This window comes from Rattus norvegicus, chromosome 5 (genome assembly GCF_021556685.1).
Source record: "Rattus norvegicus strain SHRSP/BbbUtx chromosome 5, alternate assembly SHRSP_T2T, whole genome shotgun sequence".
NCBI classification, from domain to species: domain Eukaryota; kingdom Metazoa; phylum Chordata; class Mammalia; order Rodentia; family Muridae; genus Rattus; species Rattus norvegicus.
The window spans coordinates 144,311,169-144,334,812 of NC_141538.1; the positions used below are offsets into that span (position 1 = coordinate 144,311,169).

The following is a 23,644-nucleotide window of genomic DNA, read 5'->3' on the forward strand; positions in this document are numbered from 1 at the left end:
TAAAGATTTCCCAGGTGGGTTCTCGGTAGCTTCCTCTGTATTGCATAAGCTAATTTGATCAATTTGTGTGTGTGTGCACGCGCGCATGTGTTCACTAGGTTGGTTCTGTACCTCTAAAGCGGTTCTCAACAGGGGTCACCTAAGACCATTGGAAAACACATAGATATTACGATTCATACCTGTGACAAAATTACAGTTATGAAGTAGCAAGGAAAATAATTTTACGGTCCGGTGTCACCACAACATGAGGAACTGTATGAAAGGGTCACCGAAGCACTAGGAAGGTTGAGAATCACTGCTATAGAGAACCATGCCTAATATACCAATATCTACTATTTTGGTGATTTTTAAACTAAGAACCATTTTTTCCCCTCTCTTTCTTGAAAGTTGAAATTATAAGGTGGGTTCTGGGGCATTTTGAAAGGGATTACAACATGATCCGATAAAACCAGGAGCCACTAGCATTGTACAAAGCAGTGAGGGCATGGACCATGGACTAGGGTGGGAGTGGAGGGTTCCTAGTGAAAGTCCTAGAATACGGCAGGTTTTCAGCCGGAGAAAACCTTAAGTAAATGTTCTGGAATCTTGATTCTTCGCAGGCAGAGGCTTCAGCCAGACTCAGTGGGGAGGGACTCCTCCTCCACCCTACCACACCCCTTATTAATTTTCCACGCCTTTTTGCCCTGCTTCGTACTGAAATAAACACTTGAAGACCCCAGCCCTCCCTTGGTCCTGTCTTGTCTCCGGTGCTCTGCCCAGCCTCAAACCGTGGAGCTCAGGAAATCCGGAGAGAAGGGAGGGCGGGCCTCGGACCAGGTTGCTACAATGCCCAACCCTCTAAGACCCCTGAGGCAGGAAGGTCGCTAGCTCACCAGTTTCCCTCAACCTCCTTCCTGAGAGGAAGGGGCTGTCTATGTCCCCCCAAGGGTGAATGCCCAGCAAAGTGCAGCAGGGAAGCCAGGAAGGTGTCGCAATCCTGGGTCCCCCTCACCCCCCCCCCCCGCCTGTCATTAACGACGGGGCTAGAAAGAGAAGTTTCGGGAACTTGCCCCAAGAGGAGAGGAGACAAGAGAAGAGAGAGCAAACGTGGGGGCTGGGCACAGCGCCCCAGCCCCAATGTAAGTAGGGGGAGGGCGGAGCCCTGAAGGCCTCAGACCATTCCCCAGCCCTGACAGGGTCACATCAGGGGGCCCAAGACAGGGGATCCTTCGGAAATGGAAGGCTCTCTGTGTGTATAGCATCAGGAAAGTCAGACAGCTGGATCTCTTTGGGAACAGGAGCTGAGCTCAGGTATGAATACATCTCTCCCAGAGTCCCTATCCCTCGGGTTGGCTTGCTCCCTGTTTTCAGTCAGTTGGCCTGCTTCTTAGCAAGAATGGCAGTCTCAGAGTCTCTGGGCCTCTGTTTCCTCTGGCGGTTCTCTTTGCCTCCTAATTTTAAACAGTTGATGCAAGACTTGGCCTGCCAGGCCTCTGCCTGTCTAGAGCCACTGAGCTAGCCTTCTCCGTCTGCCTCTCAGCTTCTCTCTGTATCTCTTCAGCCTGGTCTTTGTTGTTGCTGCTGCCGTTGTTGTTGTTTTTGTTGTTGTTGTTGTTGTTATTCATAGCTCGCATGCGAGTGAGGCTTATCACCACCTAGGCAGATAAGAACCTTGAACTTTGGATCCTCCTGCATCACAAATGCTAGCTAGTCTGAAGGCCTACACCACCAGGCCTGATCCCCCTCCCCCCCCCCCACCCCCGGAGCTGGGGACCGAACCCAGGGCCTTGCGCTTCCTAGACAAGCGCTCTACCACTGAGCTAAATCCCCAACCCCACCACGACTGATTCTTAATATGGAATTAGGAATCAAGCCTAGGCCTTTGTGCCTGCTAGACAAGTACTCCACCAACTGGGTTCTGTCATCCGCCCTGGTTGCTTTTTATTTTTGAGGCAGATTTTACCAAGTTGCCCAAAACAGATTTGAATTTCTTCTATAGCACAGGCTGGCCTTGAACTTGTAATACACTTGCCTCCACTTCCAGGGTGCCCGGTCTCAGACCCATGCCACTGGGCTAGGCTCTGCCTCAGTCTATCTCTATGTATCTCCTTCCCCCACCTACATCCAGCCCATCTATTCATCCATCGATCCTTTATCTCCACCACACCTGAGGAGTCCTCTCCCTTAGTTTATTCCCCATGCCCCCTTCCTCCCTGTCTTCCCAGAGACAGAATTTCAAAAGAGCAGGACAGGGGAAGGGAGCGCAGAGGGAGGGATGGCGATGATGAGCGAAGGGAAAAGGCAGAGAGGATGCTGTAGCAGCAGTGACTTATGGCATCAGCTATGTCTGTGGGCACGGTGCTCACAGTGGGCATGGCGAGCAGCCGCAGAGCCCAACGCATGGCCTGAGTGGTGGGAAGAGTCTGAGAGCCTTGGAGTTAGAAGTAGACCAGTACAAAGTTGCATAGACAAAGACAAGGTGGGTGTCCCAGGAGGCTGTCCTGGGACACTAAGTCCTGCTGGTTCCGTTGGCAGATTTCCTGCTCTCGGGGTTCATACAGCTAGCCCGCTGCTTTTGAGAGCTCGTACCTCGAGCACTGTGCCAAAGGCGCTCATCTTAACGGTCTCGCTTCGTCATTATAGCATTGCTGAGACATGAGCATAAGCCCCTTTTCCCAAATGGAGAAATTGAGACTCAGAAAGGTGAAGTAACCCATCCAAGTTCACCAGGCAGGTAAGTGTTGGAGCCGGACTCAGAACCAGGCTCCCAGCCTCTTTGCACACCTTCCCTAGACAGTAGGCATAGGCTCCAGCAAGGCCAAGCTCCTACTCAACTGGGCCCACCCCCAAGGTCTTCCCAAAGATAGGGGATTGTTCTGTTGTTAAACATACCAGTCCCAGGCAACCTAGAGAGGATGCCTGGTCTCCTCTGTTCCGTTTTCTGCTCTTGGCATAGCCTGTGGGAAGGATACAGTAGTACCAGGTATGGACTAGGCCTACTACAACCACAAATGATGAGTGGAGAGGGGAACCAGCATGTAAGTCTCTCCCACTCTGTGCACATATGTGTGTGTGTGTGTGTGTGTGTGTGTGTGTGTGTGTGTGTGTGTATGCATGTGTGTGTGTGCATGTGGATGCAGGAGATGATCAAACAGGTATGTTGACGTTGAGGTTATTGTCTAAGGTTTCCATTGTTGTGATAAAACACCTTGCCCAAAAACAACTTGGGAGGAAAAGGTTTATTTCACCTTACACTTCCAGGCAGCAGTCCATCACTGAAGGAAGTCAGGAACCGATGGGGGCTAGTCAGGAAGACAGAAACTGATGCAGAAGCATTAAAGAGTGCTCCCACTGATTTGTTCCCCATGGTTTCTCAGCCTCCCTTCTTATAGCACTGAGACCACCCATCCAGGGGTGACACTACCCACAATGATCTGGATCCTCCCACATCCAGCATCAATCAAGAAAACGTACCTACCACAGGCTTGCCCACAAGCTAATCGGGTAGAGGTATTTTCTCAACTGAAGTTTCCTCTTCCCAAATGACTCCAGCTTGTACTCAGTTGACACAAAACTAGCCAGCACAGTTAGAAAACAAAGATAAGTAAACAGGGATGGGGGCAAGAGGGAAGAAAAGCTTGCACCCTTTCTGGCTTTGATTCCTGCTCTTTCTGGAAGGCAGATTTGACCTTGGTAGTATGCTGCACACAGAGAGACATTTCCTTGATGCCCTGGTGAGGGAAAAGCTGTTGATTTGAACCATTTCATGCCTTCCTCTCAAAGGCAGTACAGGCCAATGTTACCTCCATATTGCAAACACTGAGACTCAGGGGTCAGGTAACCTGTCCAGACACTGGCAGAGCAAGGACTGAGCTCAGGCTGCAAAGCCTGTTCTTACCCATCTCTCACTGCCTCCAGGTAAACACCAAGCTGGCGAAATGGTGGGGCTGGGAGCCTGCAACCTGACTGGAGTTACCCTGATTGTCTTGCTACTCCCCAGAAGTAAGTCAGGGGCTGGGGAGGGGGATTAAAAGGGAGGCACCACTTCCCAAGCTGTGCGGCAGTGAACAAAACAGCCAAGGCCTCTACATCACAGAGCTTAGAGACAGCAGGGCAGTTGTGACTAATTACAATGGCTGTCAGAAAGCCAAGGATACAGTCCGGTTCATCAGGATACCCAGATGCTAAGCTGGTGAGAGAGGGTCGAAAGAGCTCCTTGAAGAGGGGACAGCAGGGCAAAGAGCCACAGGTGGGAGAAAGCACATTGTTTCTTCAGGAACAGACCCTGCATCTGCAAGCAGAAAGCACAGTCAGAGCTGAACCAGTGAGTGAGGCCAGGAGCTACGTGAAGGCTGGACCTCCATCCTAACCTTGGCTGCCTGTACTCTTCTGACAGCTCCCGTTCTTCACAATGGTGTGAGAACATCTGATTCGCTTAGCTGGGCAGAAGTGGAGCACGCCTTTAGCCCCAGCACTTGGGAAGCAGAGGCAGGCGGATCTCTGTGAGTTCTAGGCTAGCCTGGTCTACAAAGTGCATTCTAAGACAGTCTAGGAGTCAAAGAGAAAACCTGTCTCAAAAAATGAAATAAAATAAAATAAGGAAAATGAGCCTGATGCTGACTCACGGTGGACAAACACTGAGATTTATTATCAACAGTCAGGTCCTTGATAATGCCAGCCACCCAGCCACGGGAGGCAGGAATATGGTGGAGATGTGACAACAGCCCACAGAACTGAGGAAGTTCCTTTTCGAGTACAGGGGCGTCTCTTGGTTTAGCAGATTGGTGGTAGTGATGGCTAGGAGATAAGGCTATAAAGTAGGAAGCTAACCACTATCCTGCCCTATCTTAGAGCCTGTTACATGCTAGGATCCTTGCAGCTTTGTGGAGGTACTAGGTAGGATGTAAGGCATGACTGGTCCACTCTACAGAGACAGCTCTGGGATCTAACTGGTAGAAACTATTTTGTTTGTTTGTTTGGATTTTTTTTAAGATTTATTTATTTATTATATGTAAGTACACTGTGGCTTTCTTCAGACACACCAGAAGAGGGAATCAGATCCCATTACAGATGGTTGTGAGCCACCATGTGGTTGCTGGGATTTGAACTCGGGACCTCTGGAGGAGCAGTCAGTGCTCTTAACCACTGAGCCATCTCTCCAGCCCTTGTTTGGTTTCTTAATCTCCATTCACAGATGAAAGAAGTAAGGCACACGGGGTCCCACTTACATAGACCAGGATTACTAACAGTAAGTAAGATACATGGGCTAGCCAGTGTCCAGGCCCACACCCAGCACACCAGCAACCTGCCTTCCTTGACAAACAGTGGAGGTCCAGCACCTTTGAAGTGGCACAGTCACAAAGGGCTCCTACAAACAGATCTGAATCTTGACAAAGATTGCTGTGGCCTTGGGGGTTCTTATCACTCTGACTGTGGTTTTCACCACTTTCACCACCTAGTCCCTCGTAGTGGGGAACTGGAGCTAGCTAGGAGAATAGACAGCATTGTAAATGCATTCTGGGAGGGAAAGGGGATGCAGAGGTTCCCACAGCAGGAAGCACATCATGGGGAGGGTGTTTACGCAGCGGGGAGAATTCACACCCCAGGGGCATTCACACCACAGCGCAGCTTACTGGATAGGAAGTGTTCATAGCTGAGGGAGTGTTCACACCACAGGAAGTGGCCCTACTTCCTAAGAGTATTCACATCCTCTGGGAGAATGTTCCACACCATTGAGGGGGTTCACACCCCAGGAAGTGACAAATGCAAGTCGCAAGTCAGTCGGGAGCTGCTTTGCTCTGCTGAGCCCATGGATAACCATCTATGGGCACGGGGTTTTCTTTGTCTCTCACTATAGTACATCTTGCAGGTCTCACACTTACTCTTCATGTTTAGCTCCCAGGTCCTGATGGGAGGGTGAAAAGACAGAGGCGGGATATGAGGCTAGGAAGCCAAAGGTCTTGACCTGGCCCATGTTGGCCTGGCAAACCAGTCCTCCAGGGCCCACCCTCTGCCAATTCAGGTCTGGAGGGCTGCGGGCAAATCAGGATCTCACCCCCCATTGTCCATCTTGGGGATCCTGTCCTGGCCTCCTGCACCATCAGCCCAAACTGCAGCAAACTGGACCGACAGCCAAAGATCCTATGGAGACTGCAAGATGAACCAAACCAGCCTGGGGACAGACAGCATCACCTGCCTGACGGGTCCCAGGAGTCCATCATCACTCTGCCTCATCTGAACTACACTCAGGCCTTCCTCTTCTGCTTGGTGCCATGGAACAACAGCTTCCAGGTCCTGGATCAAGCTGAGCTTCGTGCAGGCTGTAAGTCCCTCCAGCCACCTACCCATCTGCTTCCAATGCCCCTCTGCCAAAACCAAGGAGAGCTAAGACCTCGCTCAAGCAGCCGCTAGTGAGTACGAGAGAGGGTGTGGTTCTTCCTATCATTCCTCTCTAATTCTCCAATGAAGAAGCTGACATCTGGTGAGGGCGAGTGACCTCCTGCAGGCCACACCCACAGTGGTCCTTGTAGAAGCACTTGTCTGTTTGGCTGTTTAGCAAGCTCAGGTTGTAGGCCAGAAGTGGAGCTAAGTCTGGTCCCGGTTTCCTTTCCAAATTGAGCAGGATGGAGTTTGTGTCCAGCTGAGGTATAAGGAACAAATAGGAACCAAGGCATGAAGCCACATCTTTAATCCCAGCAGAGGAAGGCAGCTATCTGTGGTTTTCAAGCACTGTTTCTCTGTGTAACAACCTTAGCTGGCCTTGAACTCAGAGATCTGCCTCCTGAATGTTGGGATTAAAGGTGTGCTGGTGTGTGCCACCACTGCCTAGCAAATATCTCCCTCTCCCTCTCCCTCTCCCTCTTTCTCTCTCTCTTCCTCTCCCTCTCCATCTCCTTCTCCCTCTCCCAGGATCTCTGTGATCTTTGAAGACAATTTGATCTACATAGAGAGTTCCAACACAGCAAGGAATACATAGTGAGACCCTGTCTTATCCCATCCCCTCAAAAAGAAATGGGTGCTAGGGTTGAAGATGTAGTCCGGTAGTGGAACACATGCTTAACATGAGCAGGGTTCTGGGTTCTAATCCACACCAAGCAATAACAGAGCCAGGCGTGGAGCCACACTTCTGTGGTCCTAGTACTACTTGGAAGCTGAGGCAGGAGGATGGTGAGTTAGAAAGTAGCACAGACTGTATCAGGAGTCCTGTCTCCGATAGAAAAGAAGTGACCATCGAAGCTGCGGCCTGCGTGACCACACTTGGGGGCAGCCTACACATAGGAAGTCGCTTAGCCCTCGTGTGAACTTTTCTGTTGTTATGACACAGCACCGTGACTAGGAAACTACGAAAGGAAGCATTTAATTGCCCTACGGTTAGAATTCATGATGGTGGAGCAAAAGCTTGGTGACAGAAGCAGCTGAGAGTTGACATCTTGGGGAGCAAGCAGGAGACAGAGTTAGCTGGAAATAGGGCAAACCTTTTGAAACCTCAGAGCCCACACTCAGTGACACACACCTCCTCCAACAAGGCTTCCAAACATGAGCCTGTGGTGGTCCATTCTCAGTGAAACCGCCATAGCCCTTAAAGAAGTCTAGCAGAGCCGAGTGGTATCACACACCTTTAAGCCCAGAACACAGGCGGCAGAAGCACTTGGATCTCTTAGTTTGAGGCCAGCAGCCTGGTCAACAGAGTGAGTTCCAGGATTCTAGGATAGCCAGGGCCACAGAGAAATACAATCTGGGGAGGGAAAAAAGGAGAAGGAGGAAGAGGAGAAAATGGAAAGAAACCTAAGGGAGAAATGTATTAGCATTGCCTCCTCTTTACAGATAAGGAAACTGAGGCAGAGAGCAGTTCAGTCACTTGAGGATGAAATGGCTAAGGAATGACTGACCAAACCATAATAAAACCCAGGCTGTACTGTCACTGACAAAGGGGCCACCAGGGTGCTTAGAGTCCAGGATGCCTGCCCCTATACCTGACAGTAACATAGTTGTCCTCACAGGTCTACACAACAGAAGGAATAGCCCTCCAAAGTATGGCCACAAGCACACACACACACACACACACACACACACACACACACACACACACACACACACACACACACACACACCCCAACCATGAGAGCTCCTCACATTCTTCTTACCCTATCCAGATCCTCCTGCCAGCCCCTCCAACCTATCCTGCCTCATGTACCTCACCACCAACAGCCTGGTCTGCCAGTGGGAGCCAGGCCCCGAGACCCACCTGCCCACTAGCTTCATCCTAAAGAGCTTCAGGTATGTAGGATTTCCATGCCAGCCCCTTCCAGGTCCTGGGTTGGAACCCAAGTCCCTGTGGTGAGGCGGTGGGGGGTGGGAGGGGTCAGGGAGGTAGCAGAGAGAGAGAGAGAGACAGAGAGAGAGAGACAGAGAGAGAGAGAGAGAAGAGCCTTGCCTTCTTCCTCTGCTTGGCACCAAAGCCCAGCCTGTTGGCAGGAGCCGCACCGGCTGTCAGTACCAGGGGGGCACCATCCTGGACTGTATGCCCAAGAAGAGACACAGCAACTGCTCCATCCCCCGCAAACACTTGCTTCTGTACCAGAATATGGTCATCTGGGTGCAAGCGGAGAATATGCTAGGGTCCAGCGAGTCCCCAAAGCTGTGCATTGACCCCATGGATGTTGGTGAGTGACACCTGGGTATGAGAAAATGGACAAGTCCCCCAATCAGAAGACCCAGAGGTGCATAAGGAGGAAATACAGACCTGAGCACAGACAGAGAGATTTTGGAAGGCCAGGAGAGAGGCAGAGAAGAGAGAAATAGGGACCGGAGGCTAGGGACATGTTATTCTCTTCTTTATTCATTGGCTTTCAAGCAAGGTTTCTCTGTGTAGCCCTGGCTGTCCTGGAACGTGCTGCATAGACCAGGCTGGCCTCAAAATGTGCCACCGCCACCCAGATCATCTTATTTATTTACAGGGGCAGCGCACACACATATAGCACCCATGTGGAGGCCAGAGGAACTTTCTGGAGCTAGTCTCTCTCCTACCTTGAAGGCAGGGTCTGTCTTGTCTCTGATGCTGCCCTTGACTACAGGCAGTTTGACCTGGAAGCCTCAGAGTGATTTCCCTGTCCCCACTTCCCAGTTTGCTGCAATACTGATGCTATTACAGAGAGACACTATTACACTGGGCTTTTTTTTTTTTTAATGTACATTAGTGTTTTGCCTGTATGTATGTCTGAATAAGGGTGTCTGATACCCTGGAACAGGAGTTACAGGTGGCTGTGCACTGCCATGTGGGGGCTGGGAATTGAACCTCGGTCCTCTGGAAGAGCAGCCAGTGCTCTTAACCACCGAGCCATCTCTCCGGCCCTGCACTGTGTTTTTTTGTTTTTTTTTCCTTCGGAGCTGGGGACCGAACCCAGGGCCTTGCGCTTGCTAGGCAAGCGCTCCACCACTGAGCTAAATCCCCAACCCCTGCACTGGGCTTTTTGATAGGAGTTTGAGGGCTGTGTTGTCAGGCTTGCATAGCTAGCTAGCTCTTTTACCCCAGGCTTCGACTTATTTCTTGAAGGGCCCCCACCTCATGCTAAGCAGAGGAGGTTCTAAAGGTAGGGCAGTGGATCAAGCTTCCACCCTCAGATTATCACAACGATTTAGGTGGCAAGATAAATCAAATACGGTGTCAGACAATTTTAAGACATTGACAGCTAACTTAGACCCTTGGAGGAACTGAGGAAGCAAGCCCCCCAGATATCGGGAAAGAGCAGATGGAACCTCCTACTAAGAAATACAGACACTCATACCCGAGCACAGCTAGAGATCATGGTGACAGAGAGAAAAAATCTGAAAGACACCCAGGAAGGAAAGGGGAGCTAAGCCAGAGCCCTCTCCATTAGGCAGGGAAAGTTTGACAACCCCACCTCCTGCAGTGAAATTGGAGCCTCCCATGCTGCAGGCCCTGGACATTGGCCATGATATAGTCTCTCGCCAGCCTGGCTGCCTATGGCTGAGCTGGAAGCCATGGAAGCCCAGTGAGTTCATGGAGCAGGAGTGTGAACTCCGTTACCAGCCACAGCTTGAAGGAGCCAACTGGACCCTGGTGAGGCCGAGAAAAACCTCGAGATGGAGGTGGGGAATGGAGAGAGGGCAAGCTGGATTTAGTGTTACCCCTCCCACACACCAGGTGTCCCACCTGCCTTCCAGCACGGACCGGTTCGAGCTCTGCAGCCTTCATCAAGCCCCAGTCTACACCCTACAGTTGCGATGCATCCGCTCATCTCTGCCTGGACTCTGGAGCAGCTGGAGCCCTGGCCTTCAGCTGAGGCCCACCATTAAGGGTGAGAAGGAGGCCAGGGGAAGCCATCAGAGCTCAGTCCAGGACCCAACCCCCCTGCCCTCCATCAAAACCCTCTCATCTTGGGGCTGGAGAGATAGCTCAGTGGTTAAGAGCACTGCCTGCTCTTCCAGAGGTCCTGAGTTCAATTCCAGCAACCACATGGTGGCTCATAACCACCTATAATGGGATCTGATGCCCTCTTCTGGTGTGTCTGAAGACAGCAACAGTGTACTTCTATATAGTAAATTAAAAAAAAAAACTAAAGAAAGCAAATGATAATCCTTTTTTTTCTTTAAGATTTATTTATTATATATGAACACACTGTAGCTGTCTTCAGACACATCAGAAGAGGGCATCAGATCTCATTACAGATGGTTGTGAGCCACCATGTGGTTGCTGGGATTTGAACTCAGGACCTCTGGAAGAGCAGTCAGTGCTCTTAACCTCTGAGTCATCTCTCCAGCCCCATGATAATCCTTTTTTAAAAGATTTATTTATTTATTTTGTACCAGAAGAGGGCATCAAATCCCATTACAGATGGTGATGAGCCACGATGTGGTTGCTGAGAATTGAACTTGGGAACCGCTAGATGGGCAGTCAGTGCTCTTAACCATTAAGCCATATCTCCAGCCCCAAGTAGTCATACTTTAAAGAAGAAAAATAAAGGGGGTTGGGGATTTAGCTCAGTGGTAGAGCACTTGCCTAGCAAGCGCAAGGCCCTGGGTTCGGTCCCCAGCTCAGAAAAAAAGAAAAGAAAAAAAAGAAGAAGAAGAAAAAAAAAAAAAAACCTCTCATCTCATCTATCCATCTATATCCTCCCCCATCCATCTACAGCCCCCACCATCAGACTGGACACATGGTGGCAGAAGAAGCATCTGGATCCTGAGACAGTGAGAATGCAGCTGTTCTGGAAGGTGATTCTCTGAAACCCCTTCCAACCCTCCTAAGAGAGCCCCAAAGTAGGGCTCAAAACTGCAGTGTGCCTGGGAGGCAGTTTGGAAGCACGTTACACATACTTCAGAAGCCTCGGGGAGAGACTGCAATACAGGGTTCTAGGGTCACCTGTGCTGACTGTCTTCTTCTTTGTCTCCTAGATCTTCCCACAGGGGAAGAGAGGGAGGTGGGGGATGTCTTATGGCCCAGTTCTTATGACTGGTCCCTGGCCCTCAGGTACTGACCAATTCACCATGAACTAGACAACTCCCTCACCATCTTCTTCCTCACCCACCACAGCCAACACCCCTGCAGAAAGACAGTGGACAGATCCAGGGCTACCTGCTCTCCTGGAGTTGCCCAGATGGGCAAGGGCGGATCATGCACCTCTGTAACACCACAGAGCTCAGCTGCACCTTCCACCTGCCCTCAGAGGCCCAGAACGTGACCCTTGTGGCCTACAACTCGGCGGGGACCTCCTCCCCTACTCTGGTGGTTTTCCTGGAGCACGAAGGTAAAGAGGAGCTGAGCAGCCGAGAGCAGCATGGGAACTCGAAGGCAGGACTGCCTATGCCCTTATCTGTCCAGTCAACCACTTGCTAACAGAGTGGCCGGGACAGGTGACTGCCCTTCCTGGCCCGTTGTCTCCAGAACCTGCAGGTGTATGCACTAACATTGTTAGCCAGAACTAGGTTAGTCTGGGAGAATATACATACCAATATATATACCTGCATAGACATGTTGTGTATATGGATAGATGGATGGATGGATGGACGGACAGACAGACAAACTATGATTCCTGCTTACAAGTTGTGTGTATATGAATATAGCAGCTGGCAGACAACCTCAAATGTCATTTTTGGGTGCTGTGTACTTTTTTTTTTGGAGACAGGCTCTCCCACTGGTCTGAAATTCACTGTCTCTACCTCCCCTGTGCTGGGTTATAAATGCCACACACTGTTTCATTTGCTGTTGTTTCCATGTGGAAACTGGGGACCGAATTCAGTGCTTGCCTCATAAACACTCTGCCAATTAATTTATCTCTCCCCAGCCCTGAGCCGTGTGTGCCTTTTTAAAAATTTGTTCATGTATTTTATGTAGATGAGCACTCTGTCTTCTGGTACATCAGAAGGAGGAGTCAGATCTCATTACGGATGGTTGTGATCCACCATGTGGTGCTGGGATTTGAACTCAGGACCTCTGGCAGAGCAGCCAGCGCTCTTAACCACTGAACCATCTCTCCAGTCCCGGAGCTGTGTGGTCTTTAATAAGCCTTTCAGCCTCTCTGTATCTCCCTTTTTTACTCATTGATAAAATGAGACAACCGTGGAACCTCCCTGGTGTGACTGTTGAAGAACTCAGTGAATCACATATATTAAGCTAAATGGTGCCAGGCTCTGTGCTAGACTTGTTCTGGGCACCCTCCTTTAACACACACAAGCCTCTACAAAGTGGGGATTTTTTTGATTGTCACTTCCACATTACAGGTGAGGAGCTTGATGATCAGGTACTGACATACCCTGGATCACAGAGCTGTTGGCAAAGGCAGGATGTGGATCCAAGGGTCTAGTCCTGAGGCCTGCGTACCTTTCATCTTCTCTCCTATGTCTTTCTTTATCTCCAGGTCCAGCTGTGACCAGCCTGCATGCCATGGCCCAAGACCTTGGTAGCATCTGGGTAGACTGGGAAGCCCCCAGCCTTCTGCCTCAGGGCTATCTCATTGAGTGGGGCCCGGATTCCCACAAATACAGCAATAATTCCTGGAGGATAGAGCCCAATGGGAACACCACTGGAATTCTGTTAGAGGGTGAGACAGGCCTGGGACAAAGGGATGGGTTGAGAGATAGGAAAAAGAAACAGAGTGAGTGTTTGTCTAGAGGTAGCAAGGGACAGTTGGAACCTCCCTATAGAGGCAGTCTCCCCAGCCTTTTTTTCCTCCTCTAGCCCATACTCCATTCCTGTTCTAGCTCTCTGTTCCATGTTCCCTTTGTAGCCTCCATCAAATGAGCTAAAAGAGATCTCTGAGATTAGTCAAAATAAGGCCATGCAGAAATGAGAGTCTGAGGCTGGGTAGCAGAGGTTAGCCCCCAAACCTTAGTGCTGTCCCTTGTTCTCTCTGCAGACAATATACATCCCTTTCAACTCTACAGAATCACAGTGGCTCCCCTGTACCCAGGCACCGTGGGACCCCCTGTAAATGTCTACACCTACTCTGGAGAGAAAGGTTTGTCTACCCTCAGTATTACCAGAATCCTCTCCTCTCTCTCTATCTGGGCTCTAGCAACTGGGGAGTATGAGGATAAATGTATTCTTTTACTTCTGGCCTCTGAGGCGGGTGCTTTCCATCATGGCTTACACTGGGCTCCCCAAAGCTGGGCAGAAGATGGAGTAATAGACAGGGAGAGAATCAGGGATGAAGCGAGTTTCACAGATCAATCCATGGCCCCAACAGAAACCCAGGATCACAGCTGAAAGAATTGAACCAAGTACCTGACATGATTCAGAGGGTGAGTGACTGAAACCAGATACCGAGTCGTGTAATACCAGATGTGGCAGAAATCAGACAGCAAAGATTCTCAAGCAGATAGAACCGACTCAAACCCAGGCTAGGCTCTGCCTCTGGGAGCCATAAACTGAATTCACATGAAATCCTGGTTGGAGTGGGGAGCTCTGGACAAAGTGGCATCTATCTCTGACCTTAGCAACTCTGATGAGGTAGCATTGTGATTTTGAGGACAGCCTGAGCCATGTGGTGAGACCACCCCCCTCTCAAACAAACAGAGTGCCCCCTAATTTTTTTAAGATTTATTTATTTTATTTATATGTGAGTACACTGTAGTTCTCTTCAAACACTTCAGAAGAGGGCATCAGATCTCATTACAGATAGTTGTGAGCCACCATGTGGTTGCTGGGAATTGAACTCAGGATCTCTGGAAGAGCAGTCAGTGCTCTTAACCACTGAGCCATCTCTCCAGCCCCAGAATGCCCTCTTAGAAGGGATCTTTATCTGTCTGTCTGTCTGTCTGTCTGTCTGTCTGTCTGTCTGTCTGTCTATCTATCCGTCCATCCATCGCTACCTGTCTCTTCCAACCTCTACCCCCATATTTGCTTTTGGTTTGGGGTTTTGTGTTTGGTTTTTGTTGATTTGGCCATTGTATGATGTGCGTGAATGGACGCACACGTGAATGGACGCACACATGCCGGAGTGCCTGGAGGTCAGGGACAGCTCTGTATGCTTAGTTCTCTCAGTCCATCTTTGACTGGTGTGCTGGTTTTCACCATCAATTTGACAGAACCTAGAGTCACCTGGTCTAAGGAACCTCAGCAATTGCCCATATCATATTGGCCTGTGATTACTTTTATGAGAGATCATCTTAATTGACTGATGTGGGAGGGCCCAGCCCACTATGGGAAGCGCCATCCCTACTTAGGTGTTGGATATGAGTATGTATGCATGAGAAAGCCAAAGCAGGTCAAAGAGCTAGTTAGTAAGGAGCATCCCTCCATGGTTTCTGCTTCTGTTCCTCCTTGACTGTACCCTCTGACTTCCCTCAACAAGGAATTAAGACTGGAAGTGTAAGTTTGAAATAAACTCTGCAGCCAAGTCACTTGGGGCCCTGGGATACATCACAGCAACAGAAAAGCAAAGAGCACGCGGGCTTCGGGAATGGAACTCAGGTCTCTAGCCTTGCAGGGCGAGAACTTCACCAGCTGAGACATTTTGTCAGCTCCTTTTATAGGCGTTTTAGAATAGCATCTAAATACCATAGCCCAGACTGGCCTCAAGTACCCAGCAATCCTCCTGCCTCAGTCTCCAGAGTGCTAGGATTAAGGACATGCAGGAGCACACTCAGCTCCTTAAGCTCTCTTCTCTCAGTCATCTATAGTATGCCCCAGGTCCTGAGTCCAGAAACCCACCTGAGCCCAGTCAGGCTTACATCAGCCCACTTACTTCCCCTCTCTCTCTCTCCACAGCCCTTCCTCATGCTCCAGAGCTATATCTAAAGCATGTTGGCAGGACCTGGGCACAGTTGGAGTGGGTACCTGAGACCCCTTGGCTGGGGATGATACCCCTCACCAACTACACCATCTTCTGGACCGATGCTCGGGACCACTCCTTCTGTGAGTCAATCCTTAGCTCCCCACAAACCCAGGAAGCCCGGAAGGGTTGTTCCTCAGCACACAGAGGTATGTTCGCACCCCAGACTGACCATATGCTCCACCCACAGCTGTCACCCTGAACATCTCCTTTCATGACTTTGTCCTGGACCACCTGAAACCTGCCAGTTTGTATCACGTCTACCTCATGGCCACCAGTCGGGCAGGGTCCACCAACAGTACAGGCCTTACCCTGATGACCATGGCCCTAGGTAAGGGGAGGGGGACGTGGAGGCTGACAGCATTGGCTGTTGGGAGGGTGCCCCACTTTGTCTCTCAAGATACCCTGATTTTGCCAGGTGTGGTGGCACACATGTTTAATCTCAACACTAAGGACACAGAGGCAGGTGGAGCTCTATGAGTATACAGTCGTTCTGATCTACATAGTTTCAGGCCAACCAGGGCCACAAAGTGAGATCCTCTCTCAAGAAAATAAGTAAATAAAAAGAAATCCCGATTTTTAAAGAGAGGAGAAGAGAGGAGATTATGTATGTGTATTTTTTTTAATCTAAAAAGTTAAAAATCTTGCAGGGCAGCAGTGACACACACCTCTGATCCCAGGACTCGGGAGTCAGAGGCTGGCAGATCTCTGAGTTCAAGGCCAGCCTAGTCTACAGAATGAGTTCTAGGACAACCAGGGATACACAGAGAAACCCTGTCTCAAAGAAAACCAAAAAAGTAGTCTAAACTTTGAGAACATTAGGAACCTGCCTTAGGATCTGCTAATCTGAGGGGAGAGCAGGGTGCATCCAAGGATCCCCTTCTGTTTGAGGAAACCCAGCCCTGCCCATTATTCCTGACCTAGATAAACTACTGTCCAGGACTCTTTACTCTTTCCACTTTTAAACCCTTTTCTTTTTTCTTTGACTTTCTGAGGCAGGTTTTCCTCTGTGTAACAAGCCCTGACTGTCCTGGACTCATTTTGTAGACCAGGCTGCCCTCGAAGTCAGAGATTCTCCCGCTTCTGCCTCCTGGGTGCTGGAAATAAAGGCATGTGACATCAAGCCTGGGTTCGCCCCTTTTCACACAAGAAATTTTTACATAATTCTGGGCATGTACACATGTAAAACATACCCAGATCAAACACTTAACTGATAACAAACCATACATTTATTTTTTTTAATCTATTTATTATATATACTGTTCTGCCTGCATGTATGCCTGCAAGCCAGAAGAGGGCACCAGATCCCATTACAGATGGTTGTGAGCCACCGTGTGGTTGCTGGGAATTGAACTCAGGACCTCTGGAAAAGCAGCCAGTGCTCTTAACCTCTGAGCCATCTCTCCAGCCCCCATTTATTCTTTTAAAGATTTATTTATTTATTTATTTATTATAAGTACACTGTAGCTGTCTTACACCAGAAGAGAGCATCAGATCTCATTACAGATGGTTATAATCCACCAATGTGGTTGCTGAGATTTGAACTCAGGTCCTCTGGAAGAGCAGTCAGTCCTCTAACCACTGAGCTGTCTCTCCAGCCCCATAAATTTATTTTGAAACAATTCTTTGGTAGCTCCCTTTATTAGAGCTAAAGTAAACCTGTGCACTAATCACACAGATGTCCTTGCCTTTTACACAGTTAATTAAATGTTGGTTGGATGTTAGATACTGCGGGGCAAAGAGCATCTCAGCCACCTTCAGCATTTTTCAGATTTAGTCAATATTTTGATCTTTGCAGTCATCCGTGCTGAGGACACGTTGCATAGAAACACAGTATCGAATGGCAAACATATGTTCAGGGCCATTCTAGAAATGAGAAATTCTGGACTAATCCCAAACTAGAATTCATCAAACAAGTTTATTTTCTTTCTTTCTTTCTTTTTTTTTTTTTTTTTGTGAAATTCTTGTCAGCAACTCAAAAAGCAATTTTTAAAAAAAGACTTATTTATTCTATATACATGAGTGCACTGTCACTCTTTTCAGACACACCAGAAGAGGGCATCGGATCCCATTACAGATGATTGTGAGCCACTATGTGGTTGCTGGGAATTGAACTCAGGACCTCTGGATGAACAGTCAGTGCTCTTAACCGCTGAGCCATCAATCCAAAGATATACTAATTTAATATCCACGCACTGAAGATTGATGGCAGGAAAATGTTAGGAGTCCTTGCTTTCAGTGGGTGGTGGTGGCACACGCCTTTAATCCCAGCACTGGGGAGGCAAAGGCGGATGGATCCAGCCAGCCTGGTCTACAAATGGAGTTTCAGGACAGCCAGGGCTACACAGAGAAATCCGGTCTTGGAAAAACAAACAAGGAGAGAAAACAAGAGTCTTTCCTTTGCTTGCTTCTGCAGTGGCGAAGCCCTCAATGTACAGTAAACACACGGAGATTCTGGGCTTCGTAGCATCCAGTAGTCTTGAATCTGAGCCGAGGTATTTCAGGCAGTATTGTGTGATGTGATGGCGTATGCACGTGCAAAGTGCAAGTGTACAACACAAGTGCACACAGATTAGAACCAAGGCTGCAGTGAACTTGTGTGATGTTACATGGATGAAATATGTTGGAAGTATGTGAGATTCATTATGTGCATGTGTTGTTTTTTTTTAATTATTTAATATTTTAGTTTATGTGTTTTTGCCTACCTGTATGAGGGTGTTGGGTCCTCTGGAACCAGAATCACAGACAGGTGTGAGTTGCCACGTGGGTGCTGGGAATTGAACCCAGGTCCTCTGGAAGAGCAGCCAGTGCTCTTAACCACTGAGCCATCTCTTCAGCCTCCAAATCTTCCACCTCCCCTCCGCACCCCCTATGGTTTTCAAGATGGAGGATCTCGGTATAACAGTTCTAGCTGCTCTGGAACTCACTATGTAGACCAGGCTGGCCTCAAACTCACAGAAATCCACCTGCCTCTGCTTCCCAAGTGCTGGGGCTAGAACTAAAAGTGTGTGCCACACTGCTGGACCGTGTTTGGTTCTTTAAATTGCCTTTTGGATGTTATTCTTTAGAAACCTTTCACTCCTGCCAACATTTGACTGTCCCCACATTCAGCTCCACCATGGGTTCATGACCCACAGTGGAAAAGCCACACCCTAAACACTTCTCACTTTCTCTCACCTCAGATTCATCTGATGTAAACATTTTCCTGGGCATACTTTGCTTCGTACTTTTGTCCATTACCTGTGCAACTGCCTGGTTCTGCTGCAAGCAAAGGTGAGTGAGTGACTTCCTCTTAGCCATGGGTGCAGAAGTCCCTTCCTACCTTCCCAGACTTCCGGACCCCAATCTGGGAGGTCTCCCCTAACTAATGCCTCTTCCTCTCTTCAGCTGCCACATGGCGTGCTGACCCAAACCTCACTTGTCTCCTTCTCCAGCAGAAAGACTTTCTTCTGGCCAAATGTGCCAGACCCAGCCCACAGCAGTCTGAGCGCCTGGGTGCCCACCATCATGACAGAGGTAATCATGAGGCAGAGAGGGGTATAAACTGTAACTGGCAGACAGGAGGAGTCATTAAAGGGATGGCCTTCTGCCCTTCAAAGGAACACACACCTGAGGGTTATTTCCAACCAGGCACAGGCACACACACACACACACACACACACACACACACACACACACACACACGACCGAGATATCTCTCTCTCTCTCTCTCTCTCTCTCTCTCTCTCTCTCTCTCTCCCTCCCTCCCTCTCTCTCTCTCTCTCTCTCTCTCTCTCTCTGCTTTGGAGAGATGTAGGCCTGAGTTTGACTCTCAAAGATACTCTCAAAGATTGGGCACCTCACTACGCAAGGATGCATGGGTGGCAGAGGGTGGGGTGGGAATCACGTGTCATGTCAGGAGTGGACAGCTGCCAGGCAAGTGTATCCCTATGAGTTCTGCCACAGAGCAACAAGGGAGATCCCATAAGTGGCTCATCTCAGGAAGGAACATGTGGAGCAGACATTTGAGATAAACCATGCCGCATTTTGTGTCCCTGTATTCAGGAAACCTTCCAGCTGCCCAGCTTCTGGGGCTCCAGTGTGCCGTCAATCACCAAGATCACTGAACTGGAGGAGGACAAGAAACCGACCCACTGGGATCCCAGTGAGAGCTCTGGGACTGGGAGCCTTCCAGCCGTGGTTCAGGCTTACGTGCTCCAAGGAGACCCAAGAGAAATTTCCAACCAGTTCCAGCCTCCCTCTGGCACTAATGACCAGGTTCTCTATGGTCAGGTGCTTGGGAGCCCCACCAGCCCAGAAGTAGTGGGATACCTTCGATGTGACTCCACTCAGCCCCTCTTGGGAGGCCCCACACCCAGCCCTAAATCCTATGAAAACATCTGGTTCCATTCAAGACCCCAGGAGACCTTTATACCCCAACCTCCAAGCCAGGAAGATGACTGTGTCTTTGGACCTCCATTTGATTTCCCCCTCTTCCAGGGGCTCCAGGTCCATGGAGTTGAAGAACAAGGGGGTTTCTAGGACTTTTGTGGTCCTTACATCCTGAAGGCCCTGGCCTATTCAGGAAAGATCCCACCACTAATATCTACTGGTCCTGAGGGAAACAGAAAGGCCCTATTTGTCTCCAGCTGTGGCCCCTAGGACCTCTCCTTCACTCTAACCTCCACAGGCTACACCCCTAGGTCTTTCTCACACTCCAAGGTCCAGATACATACTGTTTACAGCCCACTAGTCACCTTGTGTCTCTCATATAATTTCAGTCCGTTAAACTGAGTGTAGGTTTTGAGCAGGGACTAGCATGTTCAGAAATCCTGGCTGGACGTAGTGATACATGCCTAGCATCCCAACTCAAACGTTTGGGAGGAAGATGCAGGAGGATTGCAAGTTCCAGGCCAGCCTGGGCTATATGAAGAGATCCTGCCTCAGAAATTAAGCAAAAGCCAAATAAAATTTTTTTATTACATTTACTTTTTGTTGGTGGGGTTGGGGGCTCACAGGCAAAGGTCAGACACCTTAAGGGAATTAACTCTGGCCTCCAGCCTGTGGATTTTGGGAGGTGAACGTAAGGTTTAGTGGCAAGCATCTTTCCCCAGGGAGGCATTTCACTAGTCCCAGAGAGGAGTCTCTTAAGTATAGCTAAGTGTCTTTTACTCTTGTCTGTCTATCTGTCTGTTTTTCAAAAAAGGTTTCTCTGTGTACCTGTCCTATCTGTCCTGGAACTCACTCTGTAGAACAGGCTGGCCTCAAACTCAGAGATCCACCTGCCTCTGTCTTCTGAATGGTGGGAATAAAGGCCTGCACACCACCACCCAGCAGTGTCATTTCCTCTCAGGGCCCAGCAGTCATGAAGCTATTTCTCAGTCAGTCATCTGTTCCGTTCCTTCCCTCCTCTTCCTCCTTCCTTCCTTCCCTCCCTTCCTCTTTCCTTCCTTCCCTCCCTCCCTCCCTCCCTCCCTCCCTCCCTCCTTCCTTCCTTCCTTCCTTCCTTCCTTCCTCTTGCCTAGCATCTAAGATTCAAAAGAGACAACCCCCATAGACAGCTGCTATACTGGCAATGGGGTCTTAAAACTGATAATCAGAAAACAAGCAAGAGCTTTTTGGAAGGAACTGGAGTGTTAGGGAACACAGACCTGGGAAGAGAGGAGCCCTGCTGCAGCTGCTGCTGCTGCAATCCCAACATGTGAGAGGCTGAAACAGGAAGGCTGTCCATTTGAGGTTAAGTTGTGATACACAGCAAGTCAAGAGCCTCTCTCTGCTTCTGCCTCTCTCCCTCTTTGTGTATCTGTCTGTTTCTTGTGTGTGTGTGTGTGTGTGTGTGTGTGTGTGAGAGAGAGAGAGAGAGAGAGAGAGAGAGAGAGAGAGTATAGTGGGGGAGCTGGAGAGATGACTCAACAGTTAAGAGCACTGGCTGCTCTTCCAGAGGCCCCGGGGCCTCTGCTTACTCTCAGCTCCTACACAGGCTCACAACCATCTATAATTCCATCTCTAGGAAATCCAGTGCCCTCTTCCAGCCTCCGTGACAACAGACACACAGGTGAGGCACAGCTGTGCATGCAAACAAAACACTCATCCATACATATCACATAAAATCTCACTGATGAAGGATTAGCTCAGTGGTAGAACATTTGCCTGATATGTATGAATCTTGGGGTCTGATCCTCAGCATAAATAGAAAAATAAATGACTTGCTGACCCAGAAAACCTTTCTCCAAGGAGGGAAGAGTGAGAGAACCTCATTACTTAATAAACATTAAGCCAGAATGTAAGGTTCATGGCAGACTATCGCTAAAGAGGTTAATTACAAAGACTGGCTTTACCTTTTTCTTTTTTGAAGGACTTAATATTTTATGTGTCTGAGCACTTGAATGTGTATATGTCTGTGTACCACATGTACACACAGTCCACAGAGGACAGAAGAGGACATCTGGTTCCCTGAAACTGTTAAATGTGGTTGTGAGCCGCCACATGGATGCTGGGAACTGAACTCTGATCTGCAAGCTCTCCTAACCACTGAGTCTCCTACTCAGCGGTATTTTTAGGTTGGGGTGTGTGTGAGTGTGTGTGTGTGTGTGTGTGTGTGTGTGTGTGTGTGTGTGTGTTGTTGTTGTTGTTGATTGGTTTTGGACTTTTTCCCCTTGGGGAGACTCCAATACCGATTTCTGTGGTGATTACACACACATTCCCAGTAGCAATGTAGAAGAACGTTTTCAGCTATGCTCACGCCTTTAATCACAGCACTCAGGAGGCAGAAGAAAGCAGATGTCTGAGTTTGAGCCAGCCTGGTCTACAGAGTGAGTAAATTCCAGGATACCCAGGGCTATCAAACAAACATTTCTTGTCACTCAGGGTCTTGGTGACAGTCATTTCTCCTGGGGTGAGATGGCATTTCAATGTATTTTTCAATTTGCATTTCCATTGTGGCCAGGTGTGTTGAATATTTTTTCCAATATCTATTAACAATTCTTTTTTTATTATTATTAAATTTACTTAATTTCTATTTTTTATTCATTTATTATATATAAGTACACTGTAGCTGTCTTCACATACACCAGAAGAGGGTAACAGATCTCTTTACAGATGGCTGTGAGCCACCATGTGGTTGCTGGGAATTGAACTCAGGACCTCTGGAAGAGCAGTCGGGGCTCTTAACCACTGAGCCGTCTCTCCAGCCCCTATTAACAATTCTTATCTCTTCTTTTGGGAAGTATCTGACCAATTCATTTGTCCATGTATTGACCAACGATCTGGTATTGGGAATTTAAATACTGGAGTTCCTTGTATAATATACATAATTCCATTAGATAATTTTTTTTTTGGTTCTTTTTTTCGGAGCTGGGGACCGAACCCAGGGCCTTGCACTTCCTAGGCAAGCGCTCTACCACTGAGCTAAATCCCCAACCCCCTCCATTAGATAATTAACTGGTCAAATTTTCTCCCATTCTGATTGCCCCACACACATGTAGAGACGAAAGGTTGAACTCTCCGTGGTTGTCAGTTTGCCTTGTCTTGTTTTGTTTTGGAGACAGAATTTCACTAGTTCTGACTGGCCTGAAACTTGCTAGGTAAACCAGGCTGGCCTCAAACTCACCGAGATATCCCCCTGCCTCTGCCTCCTAAGTGCTGAGACTAAGACAAGTGCTACCATGCCCATCCACCCTACTTTTTCTTTTATTAAATATTTGCTTATTTTCTTGTGTGTTTTGACTGTATGTATGTATATGCACCTTGTGCATGCCCGGTGCCCTCAGAGCTCGTGAGAGCAGAGCATCAGGCCCCTGGAAGGAGAGTTACAGAAGGTCGTCATGTGACTGCTAGGAACCAAACCGAGGTCCTCTGCAAGAGCAATGAGCATTCACCCAGCTTTGTCAGCAGGGTCTCTTGATGGACCTGGTGCTCCTGGATTCAGCTCTCCTGGGCAGCCAGTGAACTCCAGGGATCACCCCTGCACTGTAGATGTTGTGCCTGGCTCTTACCCAGCTGCTGGGATCTGATCTTGCATGTTCTTGCTTACACAGCAGACACTTTACCAACTGAACCATCTCCCCCACCCCGCCCCCTCTTAAAAACAGGGTCTTATGTAGCCCAGGCTGGGCTCAAGTTTGCTGTGTAACCAAGGATGACCTCGAACAACTTTTAACCTTCTTGCCTTCGATTCCAAAGTCCTGGGATCAAAAGCATATACCACTACACCCAACATTTATGTACCACTGGGAATCCAACCCAGGGCTGTGCTCTCTAGGTAGGGAGTCTGCTAACCAAACTACATCTCCGGTTGCCCAACGTCACTTTAACTCCATGCAACCACATTTGTCAGGATTATGCCCTGTGCTATTGGAGATCTTTTCAGAAAAGCCTTGCCTATCTCCATGTCTACT

At 48.9% G+C, this 23,644-nt stretch overlaps 1 protein-coding gene across 34 annotated transcripts; it reads left to right on the top strand.

Moving 5' to 3' along the window:
• The first annotated feature begins 1,052 nt into the window (after window positions 1-1,052).
• Csf3r (colony stimulating factor 3 receptor) lies at window positions 1,053-22,965 on the top strand. Of its 34 annotated transcripts, none has more exon segments than NM_001436714.1 (18): window positions 1,053-1,290; window positions 2,623-2,713; window positions 3,898-3,981; window positions 6,002-6,301; window positions 8,133-8,256; window positions 8,455-8,642; window positions 9,858-10,060; window positions 10,145-10,298; window positions 11,132-11,211; window positions 11,531-11,744; window positions 12,855-13,037; window positions 13,353-13,454; window positions 15,206-15,352; window positions 15,460-15,600; window positions 18,452-18,542; window positions 18,704-18,785; window positions 19,314-21,068; window positions 21,825-22,965. In NM_001436714.1, coding segments are annotated over 15 exon segments (2,550 nt in total). In that variant the 5' UTR covers window positions 1,053-1,290; window positions 2,623-2,713; window positions 3,898-3,917; the 3' UTR covers window positions 19,791-21,068; window positions 21,825-22,965.
• The last annotated feature ends 679 nt before the right edge of the window (window positions 22,966-23,644 follow it).

Excerpts from the sequence above, each read along its gene's own strand:
- Csf3r (XM_087548364.1), top strand. The coding sequence starts at position 3,918 with ATGGTGGGGCTGGGAGCCTGCAACCTGACTGGAGTTACCCTGATTGTC. Across the intron at positions 15,601-18,451 it reads CCTGATGACCATGGCCCTAG|ATTCATCTGATGTAAACATT; the intron begins GTAAGGGGAGGG and ends CTCTCACCTCAG. Across the intron at positions 18,786-19,313 it reads TGCCCACCATCATGACAGAG|GAAACCTTCCAGCTGCCCAG; the intron begins GTAATCATGAGG and ends CCCTGTATTCAG.